General features: G+C 36.4%; 2 protein-coding genes across 4 annotated transcripts; both read right to left on the bottom strand.

Moving 5' to 3' along the window:
* Positions 1-4,550: 4,550 nt before the first annotated feature.
* On the bottom strand, positions 4,551-10,579 carry rabggtb (Rab geranylgeranyltransferase subunit beta). Its single transcript, XM_028472631.1, has 9 exons — positions 10,490-10,579; positions 10,119-10,226; positions 9,188-9,385; positions 7,959-8,064; positions 7,065-7,117; positions 6,768-6,878; positions 6,543-6,668; positions 5,457-5,606; positions 4,551-4,693 (listed from the first exon to the last, which is right to left on the bottom strand). The coding sequence occupies exons 1-9, from the start codon at positions 10,490-10,492 to the stop codon at positions 4,553-4,555; spliced, it is 996 nt and encodes a 331-aa protein (XP_028328432.1). The 5' UTR covers positions 10,493-10,579; the 3' UTR covers positions 4,551-4,552.
* On the bottom strand, positions 9,352-19,956 carry acadm (acyl-CoA dehydrogenase medium chain). 3 transcript variants are annotated; one of them, XM_028472628.1, is made up of 15 exons: positions 19,810-19,956; positions 18,198-18,303; positions 16,744-16,841; positions 15,443-15,512; positions 14,995-15,095; positions 14,783-14,863; positions 14,514-14,644; positions 14,301-14,409; positions 13,776-13,916; positions 12,805-12,900; positions 12,434-12,682; positions 12,298-12,365; positions 10,490-10,579; positions 10,119-10,226; positions 9,352-9,385 (listed from the first exon to the last, which is right to left on the bottom strand). In XM_028472628.1, the coding sequence occupies exons 1-14, from the start codon at positions 19,822-19,824 to the stop codon at positions 10,214-10,216; spliced, it is 1,368 nt and encodes a 455-aa protein (XP_028328429.1). In that variant the 5' UTR covers positions 19,825-19,956; the 3' UTR covers positions 9,352-9,385; positions 10,119-10,213. The 3 variants fall into 3 exon arrangements, with proteins under 3 accessions (XP_028328429.1, XP_028328430.1, XP_028328431.1); XM_028472629.1 differs by lacking the exons at positions 9,352-9,385; positions 10,490-10,579 and having other exon boundaries at positions 10,120-10,226; XM_028472630.1 differs by lacking the exons at positions 9,352-9,385; positions 10,119-10,226; positions 10,490-10,579 and having other exon boundaries at positions 12,056-12,365.
* Positions 19,957-20,939: the final 983 nt, after the last annotated feature.

Here is a 20,939-nt window from a genome sequence, read left to right as displayed (position 1 = left end):
TGGTTCATCCGTCGTGCGCTCAGCTTTTCCCAGGTGATGTGAGGATCATCCTGAGACCCAACCCGGCCTTTGTGCCAAAGGTTGTGGGCTCGTGTTCTCCCATTGACCTTTTGGCCTTTTCTGCCTCTCAGGGTGAGCAGCGGCCGAATGTGTTATGTCCAGTTCGTGCAATCTGCACTTATATGGATATGACGAGGAGCCTCAAGAGGAGCAATCAGCTGTTCGTCTCCTGGGCCAATCCCCAGCATGGCACAGGCGGTTTTACTGTCCTGATGGGATCAGACTTCTGCCCTGGAGGCTGGTACCACTCGATAAGCATGTCTGCACTACGGGAGTTTCCATATCCCATAGAGAGACATCTCACAAAATATTATGAAATAGAACTTTAGGTTATGTACATAACCCCAGTTCTTTGAGTAATATGAGTGAGATGTCTCACCAGACTACCTTTCTTGCTCGAACGAGGAGACGAGGCGCTTATTTTGAATGGTGCATGTCTGTCCGTGTCCTTCTTTTATAGGAGGTGGGTGACCCCCCGAGGGGACGGACGCGCTTCACCAACCAATCTGGGTTGGCAGATTGACATAAATGCTTCGGAGGAATACAGACAGAGGTTGCATCCTATAGTGAGGCATCTCACTCATATTACTCATAGAGCCTCATCTGTCAATAAACTTTTCCACTTTGGTACCATTTTTACATTTTTCTACTTGATTCCCAATCCCATAATGCATTGCACACATTTTTTCCACAGTTCAAGTCACATGACCATTTGTTTACAAACCCAATGTTTGAGATGGAGTCAAGAACAATCTTTCAAGTGGCAATTTTAACCTTCGACATTTGTTTGTGATTAAATTCTGTTTTGCAAATGTAATCACTTTGATCAGTGATGGGCAACACTAACACAGCAGGGGCCACAAAAATCTGATCTGAGGGCCACATTATAATCATTCATGTCAGCATTTAGAATAATGATTGATCAGAGCATTAATACGGGGGAAAAAGGGTTTCGTCTTTCTTTTGTCTTTGTCTGTGGTTTAATTTTTTTGTCACTTTTTGGAGGCATTGTGTTGTTATTTTTTGAGTTGTTGTAATTTTGTGTATTTTTCTGCATTCATGTTGTCGATTTGTACGTTTTGGGGGTCACTTTCTATATTCTTGTTGTTGTTGTCTGTATTTTCCTGTCATATTCTGTAATGTGCTGTTTTTTTGTGGGTTTTCGTGGTCATTTTCTTTGTTTAAGTGGTTGTTGTGTCTGCCTTTGTTGTCATTTTGTGTATTTTTGGAATATTTTCCGTATTTTAGGTTTAGCATTTTGCTGTCGGTTTGTGTATTTTGGGGGTTATTCTGTGTATTATGTTAGGCTTTATATTCCTTTCAACTTCTTGAAAGACAATTTTTGGGGATTTGTTTTGGAGGTCGCACAACATTAGACCGAGGGCCACGTGTGGTCGGTTGGGTGTTAGAAATCCATGAGAAACTATTTTCCTGTGAAATTAGGAAAATAATGAATTCCTTGCAAACAGAGCAGCTGCTTTCTTTTGCTATTAGTTTATCATAAAAGAGAAAATCAACCTTTAAACCTGAATGTATGAATATAAATAGATTTGCCCTTTCTGTCCAGGAGTATAATCGCTGCACTGCTGTGGTTTAATTAAACACTTATTAAGTGATTGTCTGCTGCGACTCCCCAGTGTTCTGCTGCAGCCTTGTGTACTAAACTAATCCACTACATTCTGTGTGCAGATAACAAGAAGGTGAAAGCACTGGGAAGAGAAAGGAGAAAATGGATTACAACCTTATACACACAAAGAAGCCTGGAAGGTGAAAAACGATAACCGAGCCTATCCCAGCCCAGCATCCTCTCACCGTTATTCATTCAGGCGTCTTTTCATCACTCTCCTTCTCATTAATGAGAGCCAGTGGGGTTCCCCAGTGTAACCAGTTTGTTTGTGTCTGCCTACACATTACTGCTCCCTCATCGGCTAAATAAACACATAAACAAGTACAGGGGATGTAGTTTACAGGCTTATAGAATACAGAGCATCCAACAATAAACTATGAGGGCTGTGGAAACAAATGAAAAGGTGAAGAATTTATGGAAGTTAACGATTTCATGCAAGTATACAAAGCACACTTTTTATTGTCTTATTGCAGGGATATTAATCCACACCCCTTCCATGTAACCTCAACCAGGCTGATGCATATTTTATTAAACATATTATACTGATTTTTGAACAGATGGAATTGAATAATTTCATCCGTACTGGCTGGAATGTCGGTATGGCTACGTATGGATAGCCACTGCCTATTCCAAATTGATCAATTAAAAAAAGATAAATATATAAAGGATGACTTTCTATAAGTCCTAAAAAAAAAAAACAAGATGCTTACAAAACTAGTAACCCGAATCGTAAAGTTGTACTTAATGATATATATTTTTAATTGTATCATTTTGCACAGATGCTAATATTTATGTTTAGATATGATTTGAAGTTACTTCTAATTTCTATAATAAGTTTCTATTTTTGAATATTCCCAAAATTTGCGAGTTTGGGTTCCATTGGAAATTTACCGGAAATGTTCCGTTCCTTTGCAACCCTACTTATATCTGACTGGGATCCCTTATTTACCCACTAAGAATACAACAGGGGACACAGGGTGTGGCTTTTTTTTTTTTTTTTTAGAATAATTTGCATCGGTGTAAGTAGAGCAAATACTGATTAAAAGGAAAAATGTTTAGCTAAAATACCTGACAAAATTCTAGTTACAAAACCGACCTGAATTAAAGTTATGTGGAGAAATACATCAGAAATGCTGCTGTTAAAAGTAATGTGTCTCCTTTTAGTAATAAATATTAACCTGGGAAACCTAAAGCTAATAGCAATGATGTGTACAGCACGTGTACCTCTGCATTTCCTTTCCTTCCATTGAAAATGCTGCCATCTAGCGGCCAACCTCATTTACTGTCATTAAGGATTTAAACCATTCACCTCCTCATAATAATTTAAAAAAAACTAGCAATGCTCTCCTCCATCTATGCACCCTATTGAATGTGAATCTCCAGAAAAGAGGAACGTGTTTGAGCCCAAATTCATTGATCAACTTTGTTTACATTGTGGTAGTTTGAATTATTTTTACACCCTATGTATTTTACAACATATATATTAAAAATATTGATCATATCACAGGCATCTGTGTTAACAGCTGCAGTTTATGACTTTGGGACACCATCAATAACAAGCTAGTTCATCACCTACATAGCTGTCAACTTAAACTGTGAGCTGATTGCTAATCCTAGACTCCAAACTAGTCCGTTTTAGAACTGAAGAAGCCTCTTGGATGACAGGTTTCAATTTTATGGTTAGGAAAGGTTTGCTGGGAAATATATATAAACACTGCATTGGGAAAAATAAACTTTCTAATTCAGAAAATTAAATGACCCAAAGTGCAGCAAAGAGAGAAAGCTTTTACAAACGTGTTTGGCCATGGCACATTTTAGGTTGCATCAAATGGAAATGGTAGCTTCTCTCAAATAAATGTCGTTTTTTTTTTTTTTTTTTTTTTGTTTTTCAAATTATAGACTTCCGACCAACACATGGACAATCTTTTTAAAGAACGCGAATGTGCCCCCAGTCTTCCATAGCAATGAGACGTTCTTTTTTTGGTCAAACTTTATCTGTTTGAATTTTATTCAACACTTAATTTATGGACAAAACAGACAAATGAACATCAGAAGAATGCAGTTATTACAGATTAATTACTGATTCATACCATCTGAACATGGAAGCAGGAACATTTTTCTGTTTTGCAATTTTGAACATTTTCACTTCATATAGATTTAATAAAAATGTGAATCTGAAGGTTATTTGCAAAAATTCCCGTTAATTTGCAGAAATGGCATCTAATTTTCTTCAAGCAATTCTAAACTGGTGGGTCGGGACCCAAAAATAAATAAATACTTAATATCTCTCATGTTGGACTAGTCTTTTATTTTGGACAGGCATGCTGTGAAATGCATGTTGCACAGGAAAATATAGTTTTATGTAAAAAATTATACGTGTGTTTTCAACAGCTATTTTTGAAAAACTGAATTTGGTTGGTTGAATTCTAAAAAAAAAAAATGGGTTGCAATTCAATGTCCGTGGAAAAATGTGGGTCCTAGGGTGAGACCAGTTGAGAACCTCTGTGTTAAATAATATATATCTTACTTCAATACAAAGTTAAACAAGAACATTCGCAAACAATTGTTGACGCTCCCAACTCACAGAATATTAGTGATTTATTTCACTCACAACATGATGCAGGAGGTCAGAAATAAAGGAATGTATAATAACTAGTTGTTGTGGAACCTCAAAGATGACGTATGAGAAGATGACGTTTGTGGGAAGTTAACGAGGGTCATATTTTGTCCATTCAGCACAGATTTTAAATAAAAGCTCCACCATCACTGTGATATGGAAGGACTCCCCTCTCAGCTCCCAGCATGCATCTGTGGTAGTGAGTGTGAGGGTGTGGCAGTGTTGTTTGTAGCAGCGATGCTGATTGGCTAACTGAGGATGTCTGGTTGCAGGCCCACCCTCTGCAGGACGTCTTCAGGCATACAAAGCACTGGATTCACTGGTTTGATTTGCTCGTCTCCGAGGAGGGAGAGACCAGCGACGCCAAACAGAGTGTGGAACGGATCCACCTGCAACAGCATTTAGCACCAATAGGAGTCAACATTGTAGTAACTATGTAGCATGCTAGCTTTAGCAGCACACTGGATAAGACATGACTGCATGATGAATGCTAATGCTAGGTTTATGTTATTGCTAATGCTAATGCAACGTCAATGGTGATGCCACATTAATGCTAATGCTACGTCAATGCTATTGCTAGATTAAGGCCAATGCTATGTTTACTAAATTCAATTCAACAAAAAAGTCATCTCATTGGACTTATCAAAATGTAGTTTATCAAGTTTATGCTAATGCTAGGTTAATACTATTGCTATGCTAATTCAAGGTTAATGTTATTGTTTGGTTATTACTATTGATAGGCTAATGCTAACGCTATGTTATTGCTAATGTTAGGCTAATGCTAACACTAAACTAATGTTAATGCTAGGCTACTTCTAAAGCTAACTCAATGCTAATGTTAGGTTAATAATAATGCCAGATAATGCTAATGTCAATGCTAGGTTAATATTAATGCTAGATATTGCTAGCTAATGCTAATGATAGTTAATACTAGCTAATGCTAACTTATATTAATGCTAATGCAAGTGCTAGCTAGTACTAATGCTAAGCTAATACAGTGTGACACAGACCAGCACCTGCATCCTCACTTGCATATTCTTCAGGAAATATAAATATTCTAGTTCTACTGGGACCACATAGCAGCATTAGCAGGGTTCATTTGGCAGAACATGACAGAAAAACCTTAGCTTGGTTGTATCTAAATAAACTCACCATGTCTCCTGGTCGGTCTGCAAAACCTCCCGTTTCCTCATCTTGACAGGCCAGAATAAACTTTTTCAGCTTAGCTTTGTCGATCCAATGGATTCTGCCAATAATTGTCAACGACGCCAAAACCCACCACGAGTAGCAGACGTCTGGAAGCTGTGAGGGAGCAGAAGCTAGCTCAGCACTATCACAACATCAACAGATTGAGCATCAACATTGTGTAACAGTGTGAAACATCAGAGGAACAAAAGTTTTTGTTTTTTGTTTTTTTTATCAACTAATGATTTGCTACTTCTATAATATGTTTGTCCTTCCCTCTGCCTACCAGTCTCCCATATATTATGTTATAGTTCACAGCTCTGCACAAGTGCCAACTATTTGGATATATTTATTTATCTCAAACATTAAAAAAAAGCAATATAAAGCAATCATTTCTCACAAAAAAAGAGCACCAGCAATGTTTGAAAAGGAGCAGAAGAAAGCGTAATGCTCATCTAGTCCTGCCCCTACTTCCAAGCTGTTACACAAAGAGCCATAGAAATCTGACATTTGAGCAAATTCATGTACGTACATGTATATATAAACAAAATAAACAACAAGCATTCATAAGCCTACCTACTTGCATAACATCCACATGTCCACCTACCCATAAGATTCTAGTCTTTGTACTGATCTAATAAAAAATAATATAACAATAAATGTCTTCATGCTGTTACAACTTTTAAGTTCAATATTAAGACTGTTCCAAAGGAATACCCCAAACACTGAGATCCACATGCTTTTCAAAGTTGTCCAGAATGTTCTCTTTCTTAAGTTCAATTCCCCGCAAATCATTCTCCCATTGTCTACTTAAAAAAAAAAAATCATAATACATTTTTTAGCAGTGTTCTGTATTTAGCTTTATACATCATTTGCGATGTTTTAAGCTTAATCAAATCCATAAACTTAATTTCTTTAGACTAGATCTGGGTATCCAGCATGATTTTTTTTTTTTTTTTTGTACGTTGCTTTTGTATGTATTTCCCCAGACTTCAAGACAGATATGGTAAAATTAAGTATGAAAACAATAGCTGTTTAATAAGGAGATTTAACCTTCTCAGGGCGTCCATTAAGACCTCCAGAGGGCAGCTGTCTCTCACAGAGCCACCAGCCCAGCAGGTCAGCGTTTATCTGGTGCAACTGGCCAGTCAGGGACAGAAACCCTGTGCAGCAGTAAATCTGAGGGACAGACAAGAGAACAGAAGATGAAATACTTTTATTTTGTTTATTTTTTTTTAACTATTTGAAGCTGATTTGAAAGTGCATTTGTGAACTTACCTGACCAGCATGAGACTCTGAACCAGGTCTGCAGCCAAAACCTCCATCAAAGTTCATACAGGACAAGACAAACTCAATAGCTTTGTCCAGATTTATGGTCTCCATCTTACCCTTGAAGAGAAAAATCAGAAATATTAAAATTCTTTTATGACTGTTTAAAAAAAGAACCATGTACAAGTTGACTAACATTAGCTTCATGTAAATTACAACATTACATGACTTATAACCAATGGACTAAAGCGGTTTTAGGACTTTCTGATTACATTTCATATCAGGTCCAAATAATTGTATACTAACCAGTAATGCAAGTGTGGCCACCGCACAGAAGGAAAACCGTGTATCTATTTCTCCTGAAAGACAAAGAGTTCCATTAAGGATCATTTTAATGATAATAAAATGATCCTGTGCAACAATAATATGCATAAACACATGTAATAATGCTAACCATGTGCAACTAACAACTAACCAGGTGAAGGATGGTGTGCAATAATTTTAGCACTAACCAACCAGGCTAAGGGAGAAGTGCAATTTCTTTTTAGGACAAAACATTAGCACATTAACAATTTAGCACCAAAGTACTTTATCATCTACCTTATGCACTTTAGCTGCATTGCTCACTTTTTTCTGTCTGTCCTAAGCTAAATGTTTGTTATATTTCAGTTTTTGTATTTTCTACTGTCTTATTTTGGTGTTGCCTGTGTTATGCTTTTATGTAATTTCTTTTGTACACAACACCAACCTACTAGGGACTACAAATGGAAACCAGCCCGTGGCTACAATGTGGCACATTTACATATTTGTCTAATGTTTAATGTGTTTTTTATTACATTTTGCTTAAAACAAAAACCATAAACAACTATCTTTTGTGAATTTCTTTTACACATGCAACATTTCATATATATATATAAATATATATATATATATATAGGCAGTGGCTATCCGTACGGTTGCCGTATCAATATATAGACATTCTATCCATACGCAGCGCCCCTATTTGGCCAGTTTACGGCTTCGGTAACCGTACAATAGCACCGGGGATTGTCCGTACGACAACTGTACAAATAGACACTTTCATATGTATATAAACTCTAATCCTTACTAACATTTTGTGCAGAAAAAAAAAAAAGATAACAGTATTAGTAACTGTAGGTGCTATTATAACATACATATTATGAATTAAAGGCTTCTCACCCCATTTGTCCCCTGCAAAGGAGCCGTCGTCCTGCTGCAGCCCTTTGACATATTCCACCACTTTATCAACATCTAGTGCATCCACACTGTCAAACAAACACAGGATCTAAGGAGGACACAGGGAGAGATAATACAGGTCAAAGCAGGAGTGAAAGGGAAGCATTCACACATTTGTTTTGGTGAACAAATAAAGCATCTGTCACCCTTTAAAACATCCGTTTTACAATGAAAACCTGCTATTAAATGATCAACTACACCTTAAAAAAGAGCACTGAGAGAGTGTAAACCTGGATCAGTGATCCTGATAGTTAACACTTTAAAGACTTGTAAGAAATTTCTAATCCCATTATTAACAATAAAGTTGGTCCAAATGTATGAGCACCCCCAGTTTTTTGAAAAATGGAAATGTGATCTGGATGAAACTCAGTGGGAAAACTGAAGAACCAACCAGACATAATTGAGTCAAATTTCATAAAAATCGGTCAATTACAAACCGAGATATACATTTTTGAAGTTTTGACAATGATGAGTGATATGGGATTTTTTTTAATTTTTTTTTTTTAAACTGATCAGAATCAGTATATTGATCCAGATCCCCTCCAAAATGTATGGGAATCTTCCATGGCCTAAGGTCTATTTTTGGTTAAATGTAATCCAGCGAACAGACAATCAAACAAACAATCAAACAAACAAACAAAAAACAATTATAAATATTTTCTCAACTGTAACTAATAATGTTCTTCCACTGCCTTAAAATGTGCAATAATACGTAGTACTCATTGTAAAACCCCACTTACCACTTATTTACATATTTTTTTGAACTGTCATCTCTATTGTTTATTTTATTTTTCCCTTTCTGTAATTGTATTTAGCTTTCTTGTTTGCTTGCTCTTTGTGTCTTTGGCTGCTGTAAGGTGAATTTCCCGACTGTGGGATAAAATAAAGTAGAATCTATCTATCTATTTATCTATCTTTCTATTTAATATACACAGGTGACAATATTACCTGCTTGTTTGAGGTAACTAACAGATTTTGATGCTTTACTTTTTACTAAATCCTTTTCTTTTTTAAATCTACATATGCCTATGGATAAATCAGGAATAGACAGCTTGGATGAGACACTAGGCTTAAACTGGGACTCATTGAATTAGATCACATTACATCTCGACTCAAACTTAAACTCCAAATATGGCAAAAAGTTATTCAAGTTGTTTCATGTATGAAGTCACCTGAACAGCGCTGAGGGTGTACAGCAGGTGGGGGTCGTGTCCGATGCTAGCGCTAACACCTCCACACTCGTGCTGACAGTCTTTGATGAAGTCAATGATCTCTGATCTGTTCATCCTAGATAGCTGACTCATCAGGTCCATTACAGTCAGACCCCAGTAGACACCGCTCATCCTCAGGTACTCAGACAGCGTGTACTCCTGAAGGAACACAGAACGTGACACACCAGAGACTGATCAGTGATTACAAGTCTAACAAGAGTAACATTGTTAATATTTAGGGGTGTACCGATCCAATTTTGATATCAGCAAAAAAATTGATTAAATCGGTCTGCATCTAAAATCTCCAATATAAGCAGTCTGATACGTAATTAGTTTTTATCTATAGTCACGAGGGCTATGGCTATGTTTAACGTACCTCCAGACATTTTGTTTTTAATATTGGTACTTGAACTACAGTTAGCTACTATTTACTTGTTCTCGCAAGTTTAAATACATTTTTTTCTATAAATTGTTTTTCTTACCATTTTGTACACCAAATTTTAAATTACTGCTATATAGCGTAATGTACATCGTGTTGCTTATTACAATATATCATATTGTGACATGCAAATTGTGAATCGTATGGTATTTTCAGATTCATGGCAATGCTCACCTCTAGTGCACAATAATCGATATCGTATCGGAAGTGAAAAAGTTGTACCGAGACACGCAAAAAAAAATCTATTTGGATAATGCTAATCAATGCTAACTACATTCGACCACCAGTTGGTCATATCCCAAAGTGTAAAAGGAAAAGTAAAAGAGTAGTTGAATTTCTGTAGTCAAAAGAAAAGCACTTTAAACTACATGTGAAATATCGTGCAATGGATTATGATTGTTTCAGATTGAATTGTATATATTGGTGTTTATTATGATTAAGTCCATGACTCACATAGTCGTCCTTCTTGGAGCCGTAGGCAGCGATGTAATCTGCATGTTTGTCCAGCAGCAGAGAGCTGGGAGCGTCCGCTTTAATAACCACATCCTTTATCTGGGTCCCCTGTTGCCAAAACCACACACAAAACCAGTTAAAACACACGTCTCACCAGCAGCATCTCTTTGCTAACCACAGTTATGGAGAGGTTAGCCACCTGCATGCTAACCCCGAAGCTACAGCTCGTCCTTTTAAACACACAAATATGGCCAAATGACATTCAGAGTAAAGCTACATTTATCAAAAACAGTGGACACTGCTATCTATTTTTATTTGAGACGTTATAGTAACATTTAAGAATGAAGCACATATAAAATGCGACTGTTTACCATTCTGACATATTTCGCGTGACGAGCTTTTCCTGTTTCTTCTTTTGCTGACGTCTAGAGAGCAGCAGCAGCAGCAGCGCCCCCTGGTGTCTAGGAGGAAAACAGCAATTATATTTTATTTTATTTACTTTCTTTTGAATGTTTTACGAGTGGCGTATTATTGTTGTTTACTGTGTCTTGTTTTATGGTGTTATGTATTTATTCCCTTCACTGTAAAGCACTTTGGTATGCTGCTGGCTGTTTTAATGTGCTGCTATATAAATAAAGCTGACATTGACTTTATCATATACTATGTTGAACATAAGTAAGAAATTGACACAAAAGGACTAATGAATGGATTTGGATAACAAGTACTCAAGTTACTGTAATTGAGTTGCTTTTATGGGAACTTGTTCTTTTTTGAGTATATTTCTAAGTCAGTAATTTTACGTGTTCGTTTTAAAAGAAGTAATTCATGACATTTCTACACCGAACCATTAAAGTAAATTGTAATTTTTTTTTGTGATCATTTTTTTAATTTCCGTTTCATGGTCATTGAACAGAATCGATATGATTTTAGTTGTACCATTTCTGATCAACACCCAGGCACTTTCTTGTGTTGAGGTTGGGTTAATTCTAATAATTATGTTGAGTTGATAAATGTAGCTATATTTAGAGCCTGATCATTTATTTTATTTTGAACTGAATTCAGTGTTTTTTTTTTTTTTTGTTAAATTGTACATTTTGACATATTTTGTACAAACGCCAAAAATAAATAAACTTCCGATTGTGCAAGACTTTGTCTCTTTAAAATGTATACATGAGATGTTTACTGTACGCAAGCAAACCATGGCAAGATTTATAACCAAAAATAAACATGGGGGGTCACTATGGTAGTAGTTAGAACACTATTTGAGCTACTTTTTACGTGTACTTGAGTATTATATGTATGACTTAGTTTGTACTCGTTCTCAATTCAACTCACGAGTGTTTGTTTTATAAAAAAAAAAAAGTATGTATACTTGTATGTATTTTTTTTTTTTTAATTATTATGTGTGTCTCTTGCTGCTGAGATGTTTTTTCTTGTTTTCATTTATGTCTAGAAGAATCTGTTCTATTCTATGAGTGACTAATTAAAACAGCCAAGAAAAAAAACGCATAAAACCTCGTCCGAAAATAATAATTTATTAAATGAACGACAAAAAGGATGAACTTTATAAGGATAATGAGAAATATCGATAACCATGGCCTACAAAACATTACATCCATAGAATAGCTGCAAAGGGAAGATATGAAGCTAAAAGTGTGATCGAGAGACTCTATGTAAAACAGTAAACATGCAGTTTAACAAATTTTCTCAGCACATTCTGAATCTATGTATTAGATCGTATGAACAGGCTCTGGGGGAGTGAAACCAAATACTCTATAAACTTTTAATATTTGTTTTAAAATAACAAGTACGCACAATCTGTCTTGTGTTAGGTCCTACATTAAAGTTCATTAACTTTACAAACACACGCAGCCATGACCATATCGATGCTAAATAAACAGCAAGTCTCTAGAAAAGGACAGCATGAGACATTTCACTGACATTTGACAACTGTTCCAAGCAAACAATTGTGACATGTTCACCTTGTTTTGTGTTTATTCAGGAAAAAAAAAAACACTCTGAAATCTCCAATTAAATATAGTGTTCTTTAAAGACCGGACAATCCAACATTAAGGCAAATATTTGAGGCTCACTCTGAGATCACTTGGCCAAGTCTGATTGGAGTATGAACAAGCTATGGGTACAAGAGCAACAAGGCGAAACAGGATGCAAAGCTCACTTCTTGAATTTGCCCAGGTGTTCTCGGGCAATGATGATTCTCTGGATCTGAGCTGTGCCCTCGTAGATCTATGAACAGAAATCAGACCATTTTAAAGCCGTGTAATGAGGCTATCTTCCACTTCATGGTTACCTACCTGGTAGATCTTTGCATCTCTCATCAGCTTCTCTACGGGGTACTCGCTGTTGAAGCCGTTTCCTCCAAACACCTGCACTGCATCAGCAGCCACCTGATTGGCTATGTCTCCAGCAAAGGCTTTGGCGATGGAGGCGAAGTAGGTGTTTCTACGGCCCTGGTCCACCTCCCAGGCAGAACGCTGGTACGCCATTCTGGCCAGCTCCACCTTCATCGCCATCTCAGCCAGGATGAAGGACACGGCCTGATGCTAAATCATAACACATACACAGGTATAATGAACTCATCTGACAAAGGCCTTTACATGTTCTTAAAAACAAATTCCAGAGGAGAGAATAATGTTTAAAAAATAAATAATTAACAACAACAAACCTCAGCAATAAGTCTGCCAAAGGTCTTCCTCTCCATTGCGTAATTTGTGGCTTCTTCAAGTGCTCTCTGAGCCAGGCCTGTTGCACCAGCAGCCACCTGCAAAACATTATGAACTTTAGTAACTGTAGAATTTGTAACAAAAAAGAGAAAACCCAATAAGTTAAAGGGTTAAAGCAGTGGTTTTTAACCTTCTTTAGTTCCTGACCCTATACTGATATCACAAATGTGAGCCCAAAGACATTTTTTTTCTTCTTTCTAGAATTAGTTTTTTTTTATCATATTTATTTTAGTGTGTTACAAATACAGAGTAGGTAGGAATAGTGACAAGATGTACCACTTCAGAAATCTTTATATAACGCATTTTATTTGAACTAGATTTATGCGTGAGAAATTTAAATAAAGAGTAGTTATTTGATAATTAATGTGTGTGATGTGTTAACTTGAAAAATAATAATTTCAAAAATATAAAACTATCATTTTAAGGAGTTTTTTTTTTAAACATATGGTTTTTTTGCTCTCTTTTTTTTTTTAACCAATTACTAGACATTTCAGGCAACCTCATTTTAATGTTGACCTCACATGGGGTCCCGAATCAAAGGTTGAAAAACACTGGTTTAAACTTTAAATCAACCTAAAACAAAATTAACTTTTCTTCTGTGGTTAATCTTATACCAACACAAAATAATGGCAACCGAGGTCACAAAAAACTCATAAACTACGGTTGTAAAAGCAATGACGGGATTGCATCTCTTTAGGCATAAACCAAAAAGATTCTGAGAATAATAGAAAAATGGGAATCTGGAAACAATGTCCTAAGACAAATGACTTGTTAATGTTGGTCAGATTGATCATGCTTCTCCCTTCATTTAAAGCAGATGCTATTGTTACAAATACGGTTGTTTTGTGTAGTAAAAATGGAATCGTTAGGAATTTATCTTGTGTACAGGAAGATAATGGATGAGTAGACCTACAGGTGGTCGGGTGTTGTCAAAGGCGCCCATGGCGATTTTGAACCCGGCTCCTTCTCCAATCAGAACGTTCTCCTTTGGGATTCTCACATCTTCAAAGGTGATGCCTCTGGTGTCAGAGCACCTCTGGCCCATATTCATCTCCTACCAACACAAATTAATATTACATCAATATACACATTGCAGACATGGTTACTGGGTAAGTTTAGGAGCAGGTTTATTTGTACAACTTCATTGTGATGCTAAAACGTGCTTATTTGGTTTCTGAATATTTAACTGATAATCAATAAAGAAATGGGCATTTTCCTTCTTTAACCTGCAAAACCCTTTTTATAATAGATTGAACTATCTGTGGATGCATGAGTAAGAGCTGGAAATTTGTTATACATTTATATGAATATACCAAAGCACAAATCTACCGTTTGTTTTGTCAAACATTATTCTCCTTTTCCATTCAACATGAGAAACAACAGAATATTGGTGCAACAAACTGTTTTCCGCTCACTAACACTCTCAGTGACATCGTACCTTCCTTCCCACTTGAATTCCTGGAGTGTCTGCATCCACAATAAATCCAGTGAAAGCTTTGCCAGCGGATCCTTTGGGGTCTGGGTTAGTGCGGGCGAGCAGGAAGTACCTACAAAGGAAGAAAAATGAACAAACGTTTACATATTAATTAAAACATCTTACATGGCTGTAATAAATTATCTTCTACAATGAGAGTTGAATACTTTGACATACCAGTTGGCTTTCCCTCCGTTAGTGATCCACATCTTTTGCCCGTTAACAACATACTCGTCTCCCATTTTCACAGCTCGGGTCTTGATGCTGGCTACATCAGAGCCTGCACCGGGTTCTGTGACACAGTACGCCTGATGGAAAACAAAACGCCAAAATAAATGGATGTGACCAAAATTGCCTTTTAATTTTGTCATAATAAATGTTATTACCCTGAAAAGTATTAGATAAGAGTTTAATGAGTCATTTTTTTCTCGTAATACGTGACTTACACACATGAGAGGCTCCTCTGTCATCCTTCCAAGGTATTTCCTCTTCTGTTCTTCGCTGCCAGCAATAATGACGGGCATTTGCTATGTGGAGTGGGGTTGACACAGATTAGTTCAGAAGTTATCTACAATTTCAAAGCCATTTACAACTAGCCATTTATTTCCATTTAAACCAATTGCTGGAATAAATAAAGAAAACAAAAAATAAAACTCACTCCGAGGGAATTAGCTTCCATTGCTGTTTGCACTCCTGTACAGCCGTAAGCTAGCTCCTCTGTGATGAGACAGCTGTCAAAAATAGACAACCCCATTCCACCTGAACACAGACACACAAAATTCCACTCAGCACTCATGGTAAGATGCAAACTTTCATAAAATGTGATGTGAAAATATGATTATATTAGAATACGTTTCTTATGTGCAAAAGTATGTCCATGCATCATTTCCCATAACAAGAACATTTTCTGAGACCTTTAAATGGGTGTTGCTCACATTACCATTGTAGTGTGCTCTATATAATAAATCGGATAACATTTAACATTATTTTACTGTAAAAAAAAAAAAAAAAAAAAAAAAATGTATTACCAACCATTTACTTCTTCCACATTGATACATTCTGGGTCGTTTATGGAAAAAACAAAAGAAAAAGAAAAGCCTAGGTACCGTATTCCTGTGGAATGTGGCCGTTCACCAGACCCAGCTCCCATGCTTTCTTGATAAGTGGAAAAGGATACTGTAAATAAAAAACAAATACAAAATGTTTTAGAGCAAAATAAAAAAAAAAAAAAAACACTTCATCTACTGCTTGCCCAGACTAACAAACATCAATGTAAATGTTGACAAGTCGTCCATGCCATGGTGGTGTTTCAGCAGAGATAAGGATTCAAACTTGCAACTCTGATCGCACTCGCAGCGACTTGAGACTCGTGGCTTGGCTCAAATCTGAGGTTTGAGACGTGTGAACAACCTTTTTCCTCCTTTGGGGGGAGGGGATTGCTGAAAATGTTTTATTCTTCATGCACGTGAAAATTACATCGTCTGACATATCCATTTATATAACTAGTACAGTGCCCTTCGGAAGTATGTATTCATATAATGGGAGCTTAAGTAGTATTATGGCCAAATGAGTATGTGTTTGAAGGTTGGATGTACAAAGAGGTGTACATACTCTGTAGTGTTATAAAGGGGTATATTTGTGGGTGCAAAGTAAAATAGTGTGTGCGACTTCCCTGATTTAGTTCTATGGGGCATGTGCATGATAATTGTGTTTGTCGGTTTTTTTAACTAATTTTTATATTTGTCATTTGGTGTATTTTCTGTAATGTATGTTTATTAGAGTCATTATGTGTATTTTTCTATCTTTCTGTTGTCTTCGTGCTTTTTTGTATAATTATTGTTTTTTGTTGCCATTTCAATTTGATTCTGGAGTCACTTTGTGTAATTTATAGCTTTTCTGGTGTAATTTTGTGCATTTTCTGTATAATTATTGTTTTTTTTACTCATTTTCATATTTTTGTTGTCGTTTGGTGTATTTTTCTGTAATGTATGTGTTTTAAAGTCATTTTTGCGTGTTTCTGGAGCCTTTGTGTGTATATTTACAGTTATTTTGTCAGTTTTTGTTGTAATTTTGTCTTTCTCTCTCCGTGCGCAGTGACGGTGGCTGGATGTACACACTGGGAATATGTGCAAGCTGCTAAAAAAGTTTAGAAACAGAAAAAAATCCTTCCAGCATCCCTTCCATTAATTACCAGTAAATTCCGCTAATAACTTTATCTTGTTAGTAAGGCCAGCTAACCTGATTTGGTTTCAGGTTTTACAGTATTTGTTATTGAAAAGTTGTATATTGCTGATGAACATTTATTGAGAGCTTTCAAGCAGCTCCAACCAGAGTTGGTTACCTTGGACAGACTTTGTGACATGTCTGCCAATTAGAGGCTAATAGTAGTAATAATAATTATACTCACTTCCCCACTCTTGTCGTATGCGGCAGCAGCAGGGACGATCTCTTCACGAGCAAATCTTCTCGCCAGCTGCTGGAACTCTTTCTGTTGATCAGTCAGCTCTGTAAATTAAAAGAGCAAAACACAACGAAACTCATTTCCTTTAGCCAACCATACGATGGTGGAAATGAACATGAGAAAACGATGAGAAAGAACCAAACACGTCTCATTTCTATCACTAACTGCTAATATCACGATAAATAAAAACAATAAATAAAACAATTCCCAACTTAAAGTATAAATATGTCCCTTACAAACATAAATTAATTTGAATACATCAACACTAGACACATTAAAAAGGCAACAAAAGCTGCTGACTCAAAGAGCTCATGGGCTGATATATTATGTAATAAATTAGTGCATGTAGATCACTCTATTAGTGTCATATTTCCTCAGTTAAAATGATTTAAAAAAAAAAAAAAAGCACATTAAAAGAAAAAAATAACTAATAGTGTTTTTACTGCTGCTGAATTGTTTATTTTATATCTGATAACGAGTTACGTAAAGTTATGGTTGATAAATATCTCTGAGTTCCTATAATTAAACCGGATAAAGCTGATGATTGAATACTTCAGGATATTTAGGTGTAATAATCACAATAGTTACATTACTGTCTAATGGAACCAGCTTTGTCTAGTGAACAGGTGAAATATAATTACAAATATTGCATTTCACAAGTTGGGACAGACGAATAGTGACGTTAGTTTAATGCTAACATTTATTTAACACGAGGTGTAACAGGTTAGCTTTTATCCTTCCATACAAGTGTTAAATCTGACCATAAACAGTAAGACGTGTACTTTTTACTTGGTCAATTCCTTATAAGAAGTGGTTAGCTTTAGCTCGTAGCCCAGGCTCTTATGTGTTGGTGGGTTAGCTTAGCATAGTTAGCTATAGTTGAGTTTCCAGTTCATAATTGTTGCTGCGGGTTCATCTCTGTCACCGTGTTTGTGGAAATTTGGGTGGATCTGGCGGAGGAACTTGGACTGGTTCCCTTTGTTGGATGGTTTTCTAGTCTTAACCAAGTAGTGGTCCATGATGTATCGCAACACGGTGAATGAACACCACCGTCTGTGTGTGTGTGTATGAGGGGCGGGGGCAGCGGCGGCGCTGCCATGAACAGCGCTCCACTCCAGAGAATAAGAAGTTGACAAAATATTTGAGGGCAACTTTGGCCGTGGAACAAGGTTTTTAGGGGAATTCTTGGCTAAATTGTGGGACAAATGGCCCGTGGCACTCGCTAATTTCTGACATGGGAATTTACCGTTTCTATCGTGGGATGACATATTCTTACCGGTGAGAATGTTTTTGACGACATATAGTCAATGATAACATATCGCACATTCTTACAAACTGCCATAGCAAAGAGTGGCTGCAGTGGAAGATAACACATCTGATGGTTAGAATCTTCTACTCACCAAAACAGAAGCCACCTGATGGTACATGGTTGCTGGCTGATGCTACTGCGTTGGCTGCCGAGGAGCTTTGCAGCCGGATCCCAGACCTCACACTGGCTCTGAGCACCTGAGTGACAAGAAAATGAGCCATGTGCAGATATTAAAAATCATATTTTAACACTGTGTCAAAAGATCAATAGGAAATGGCCTGTTCCTGGCTTCAAATTTAATTTTTTTTCTTACCAAAAAAAAAGTTATTTATGAATTAAACAGGTGAGGGTCTTGTTTATTACACAACACAAATTAATGGCTCAACATTAGATTATGGGCTTCACCTCAAAACAAACAGGATTTATCAGTAATGGATACCGAGTGCTGTTTCTGACAAAGTTGTCAAATAGATGAGATCTTTATTTACCTGTGATACTGATCATAACCTTATATAAGAATAGCTTGTTTGAGTAATTTTAAACATCTATTTCAGTCACATTCAAGTCCTTTTCCATGATACTTTTACGTATGACTCTAATATCACTGAAACAATGTCACCCATGTCTACAAATACAGTGGTGGTTACTGTACATGCTGCATGTTTTGTAACTGTGCTGAAGGTAAGGACATTGGTTACACATAAGTCAGCTGACAGGCCATTGTGTTTTTCTTTTTAAACTATTTATATATATACATAGGAGGTCAAAGAATTGCATTACATGCAATAAACCTCTGTGATGACGACTATCAGTAGCTGGAGTATTTAAAGTATTTCAGTTTCCTTACTATAATAGCTCGGGAACAGCTCATTTATCTTTGGTTTGTGGATCATTCTTCTCCACTAAAAGCTGGTAATAATTTAATTTAATAATACCTCCTGTGTTTGCGGATTCTTTTAGGTTTTTTTATTTATTTTTTGTTAAATTCTGGTTTTACATCAGCCACTCCAGTGCTTCCAATGGATGTTTTAATGCATCAGTGGAAATGTACCGTTTATGTAAAGGTTAAAGCAAAGCTTCATATTAAAAAAAAATACTGTAAAATAAACATGAATTCATATGCTTTACAGCCATACACATTATAACTCAAATATTTTTTTCTACCCAACCAACAGAGAAGTCAACGACTGCTCAATGGTTGATTTTCAAAATAAAATAATAATAATAAATGTATTTCTTAAAAAAAAAAAAAAAAAAAACTATTTATCTGCGGTCAACGTGACAAAAATCCACCAAGACGAAGGGTGGAAACAGTAATGTTCATTAAAGCGATTTGTAGAAAGAAAACGAAACAAGTCAACAATTAACACGGACACTAGTTGTAGTGGAACATGGCTCCTGACAGGAACGTGTGTGGCTGTAAAGGAAGTATGGCAGTCTAGCATAATACAACAAGAGTGACACTGAATAAACAAATAAATAGTACCACAATTAACTGGAAGGCTTCTTTTAACGTTATTTGGGTGAAATAATACAACCGTGAACGTTGTAGTTAGCCAAAGCTAGCTTGTTGTTGCAGCACTCTTGCTTTGATTATGCCTTGGAATGGAGGCGACGAAGGCAAAATGGCGAATGCATCATAGTTGTTTTCCCCTAACTGCTGTTACAAACCTAATCATGAACCAGTATTTTGGAAGTCTTACCTTGTTGACCAGCATTGCCTCGACGTTATGATGAGCCCTGGTGACCTGAAGAGACGCAGCTACGTTCCGTCTGTCCTACAAATATGTGACCGCGCTCTCAGCCAATCACGACGTTAGGATCAGTCACATGGAAACCCCCGTCATCCAGCTTGTGACTTTTGCCCCACTTTAGTTACTTAACACGTCTTATCACACACACATAAAACACCTGATGTTTTCTATTTAATCAATGGAAACTCCAGCAAACGTCAACGATGGAGATTAAAAACACGTTTAAAAATAGGAGCAAAGTTACCCAAGAACCTAAAATATTCGATCAATAATTATAAAAGACAAGTGCCACATTATCATACTGTCACTATGACTATAATGGTGTAAAATTCCTCAACAGTTTGATTAATATGTGCATATACTTGCTATAAACACTAAAATTTGCTGCAGAGCAGCGAGTCAAATCAGGACAAGTGGATGGTTTATGTTGCAGAGCTGGTTACTGCCACCAGATGGCGCTGAGATTCTCCGAGGTGATTACGACATGCCAACTCATCAACCAACCATTGACTGAAAATACATCAGAATATATACAATATGCACAACTATGACATCACATTGCACTCAACATAAAATACCCGATTCTTTCCAACACCTTCCGTGGTCCTACCCTGACTCCCTCACTAAAGGTGTAACACTGCCCTCTTTTTTATTCACCATTTAATAAAATGTTTTCACTATTCCTTAGGGAGGGCTGGTGATGGCCAATTATGCAAAAAAGTTATTACAATAAAACATGCATAGTAAAAATATTTCACCTCATGTAACCTTCAACAGCATGAACAAAAAAAACGCTTTACTTACCTGATTCTATTTAGATTATTGAAATTTCACTTTGATTTACAAATCCATTTTGGATAATTGATCTGACTGAATGAAAATTTGGCTTTGAGTAAAAACGCCAATATTTACAAGTGTAAATTGAACAACCAAATTACCCATTTATATTAAAACTTTAAACAAACAAGGGTATGAATCTACTTCCTATCATTTCATACACTAGTAAAGATGTCCTACATAGGTAGCTTGTGCACTCGACTTACTGTAAGCATTAAGACAGAAGTAATTGTTTTTTTCTA

This window comes from Gouania willdenowi, chromosome 17 (genome assembly GCF_900634775.1).
Source record: "Gouania willdenowi chromosome 17, fGouWil2.1, whole genome shotgun sequence".
Lineage (NCBI taxonomy): Eukaryota > Metazoa > Chordata > Actinopteri > Blenniiformes > Gobiesocidae > Gouania > Gouania willdenowi.
The sequence above is the reverse complement of the archived record's forward strand: the minus strand, read 5'-3'. Positions and strand labels throughout refer to the sequence as shown.

What these genes read in the sequence shown, in the direction of transcription:
- acadm (XM_028472628.1), bottom strand. An exon ending in GAATTCAAGTGGGAAGGAAG is followed by an intron (nt 13,917 to 14,300) that starts GTACGATGTCAC and finishes TTGTGTTGGTAG; the next exon opens with GAGATGAATATGGGCCAGAG. An exon ending in TTGACAACACCCGACCACCT is followed by an intron (nt 12,901 to 13,775) that starts GTAGGTCTACTC and finishes AATGTTTTGCAG; the next exon opens with GTGGCTGCTGGTGCAACAGG.
- rabggtb (XM_028472631.1), bottom strand. An exon ending in GCTCCAAGAAGGACGACTAT is followed by an intron (nt 9,386 to 10,118) that starts GTGAGTCATGGA and finishes GTGTTCCTTCAG; the next exon opens with GAGTACACGCTGTCTGAGTA. An exon ending in CTTTGCAGGGGACAAATGGG is followed by an intron (nt 7,118 to 7,958) that starts GTGAGAAGCCTT and finishes TTTGTCTTTCAG; the next exon opens with GAGAAATAGATACACGGTTT.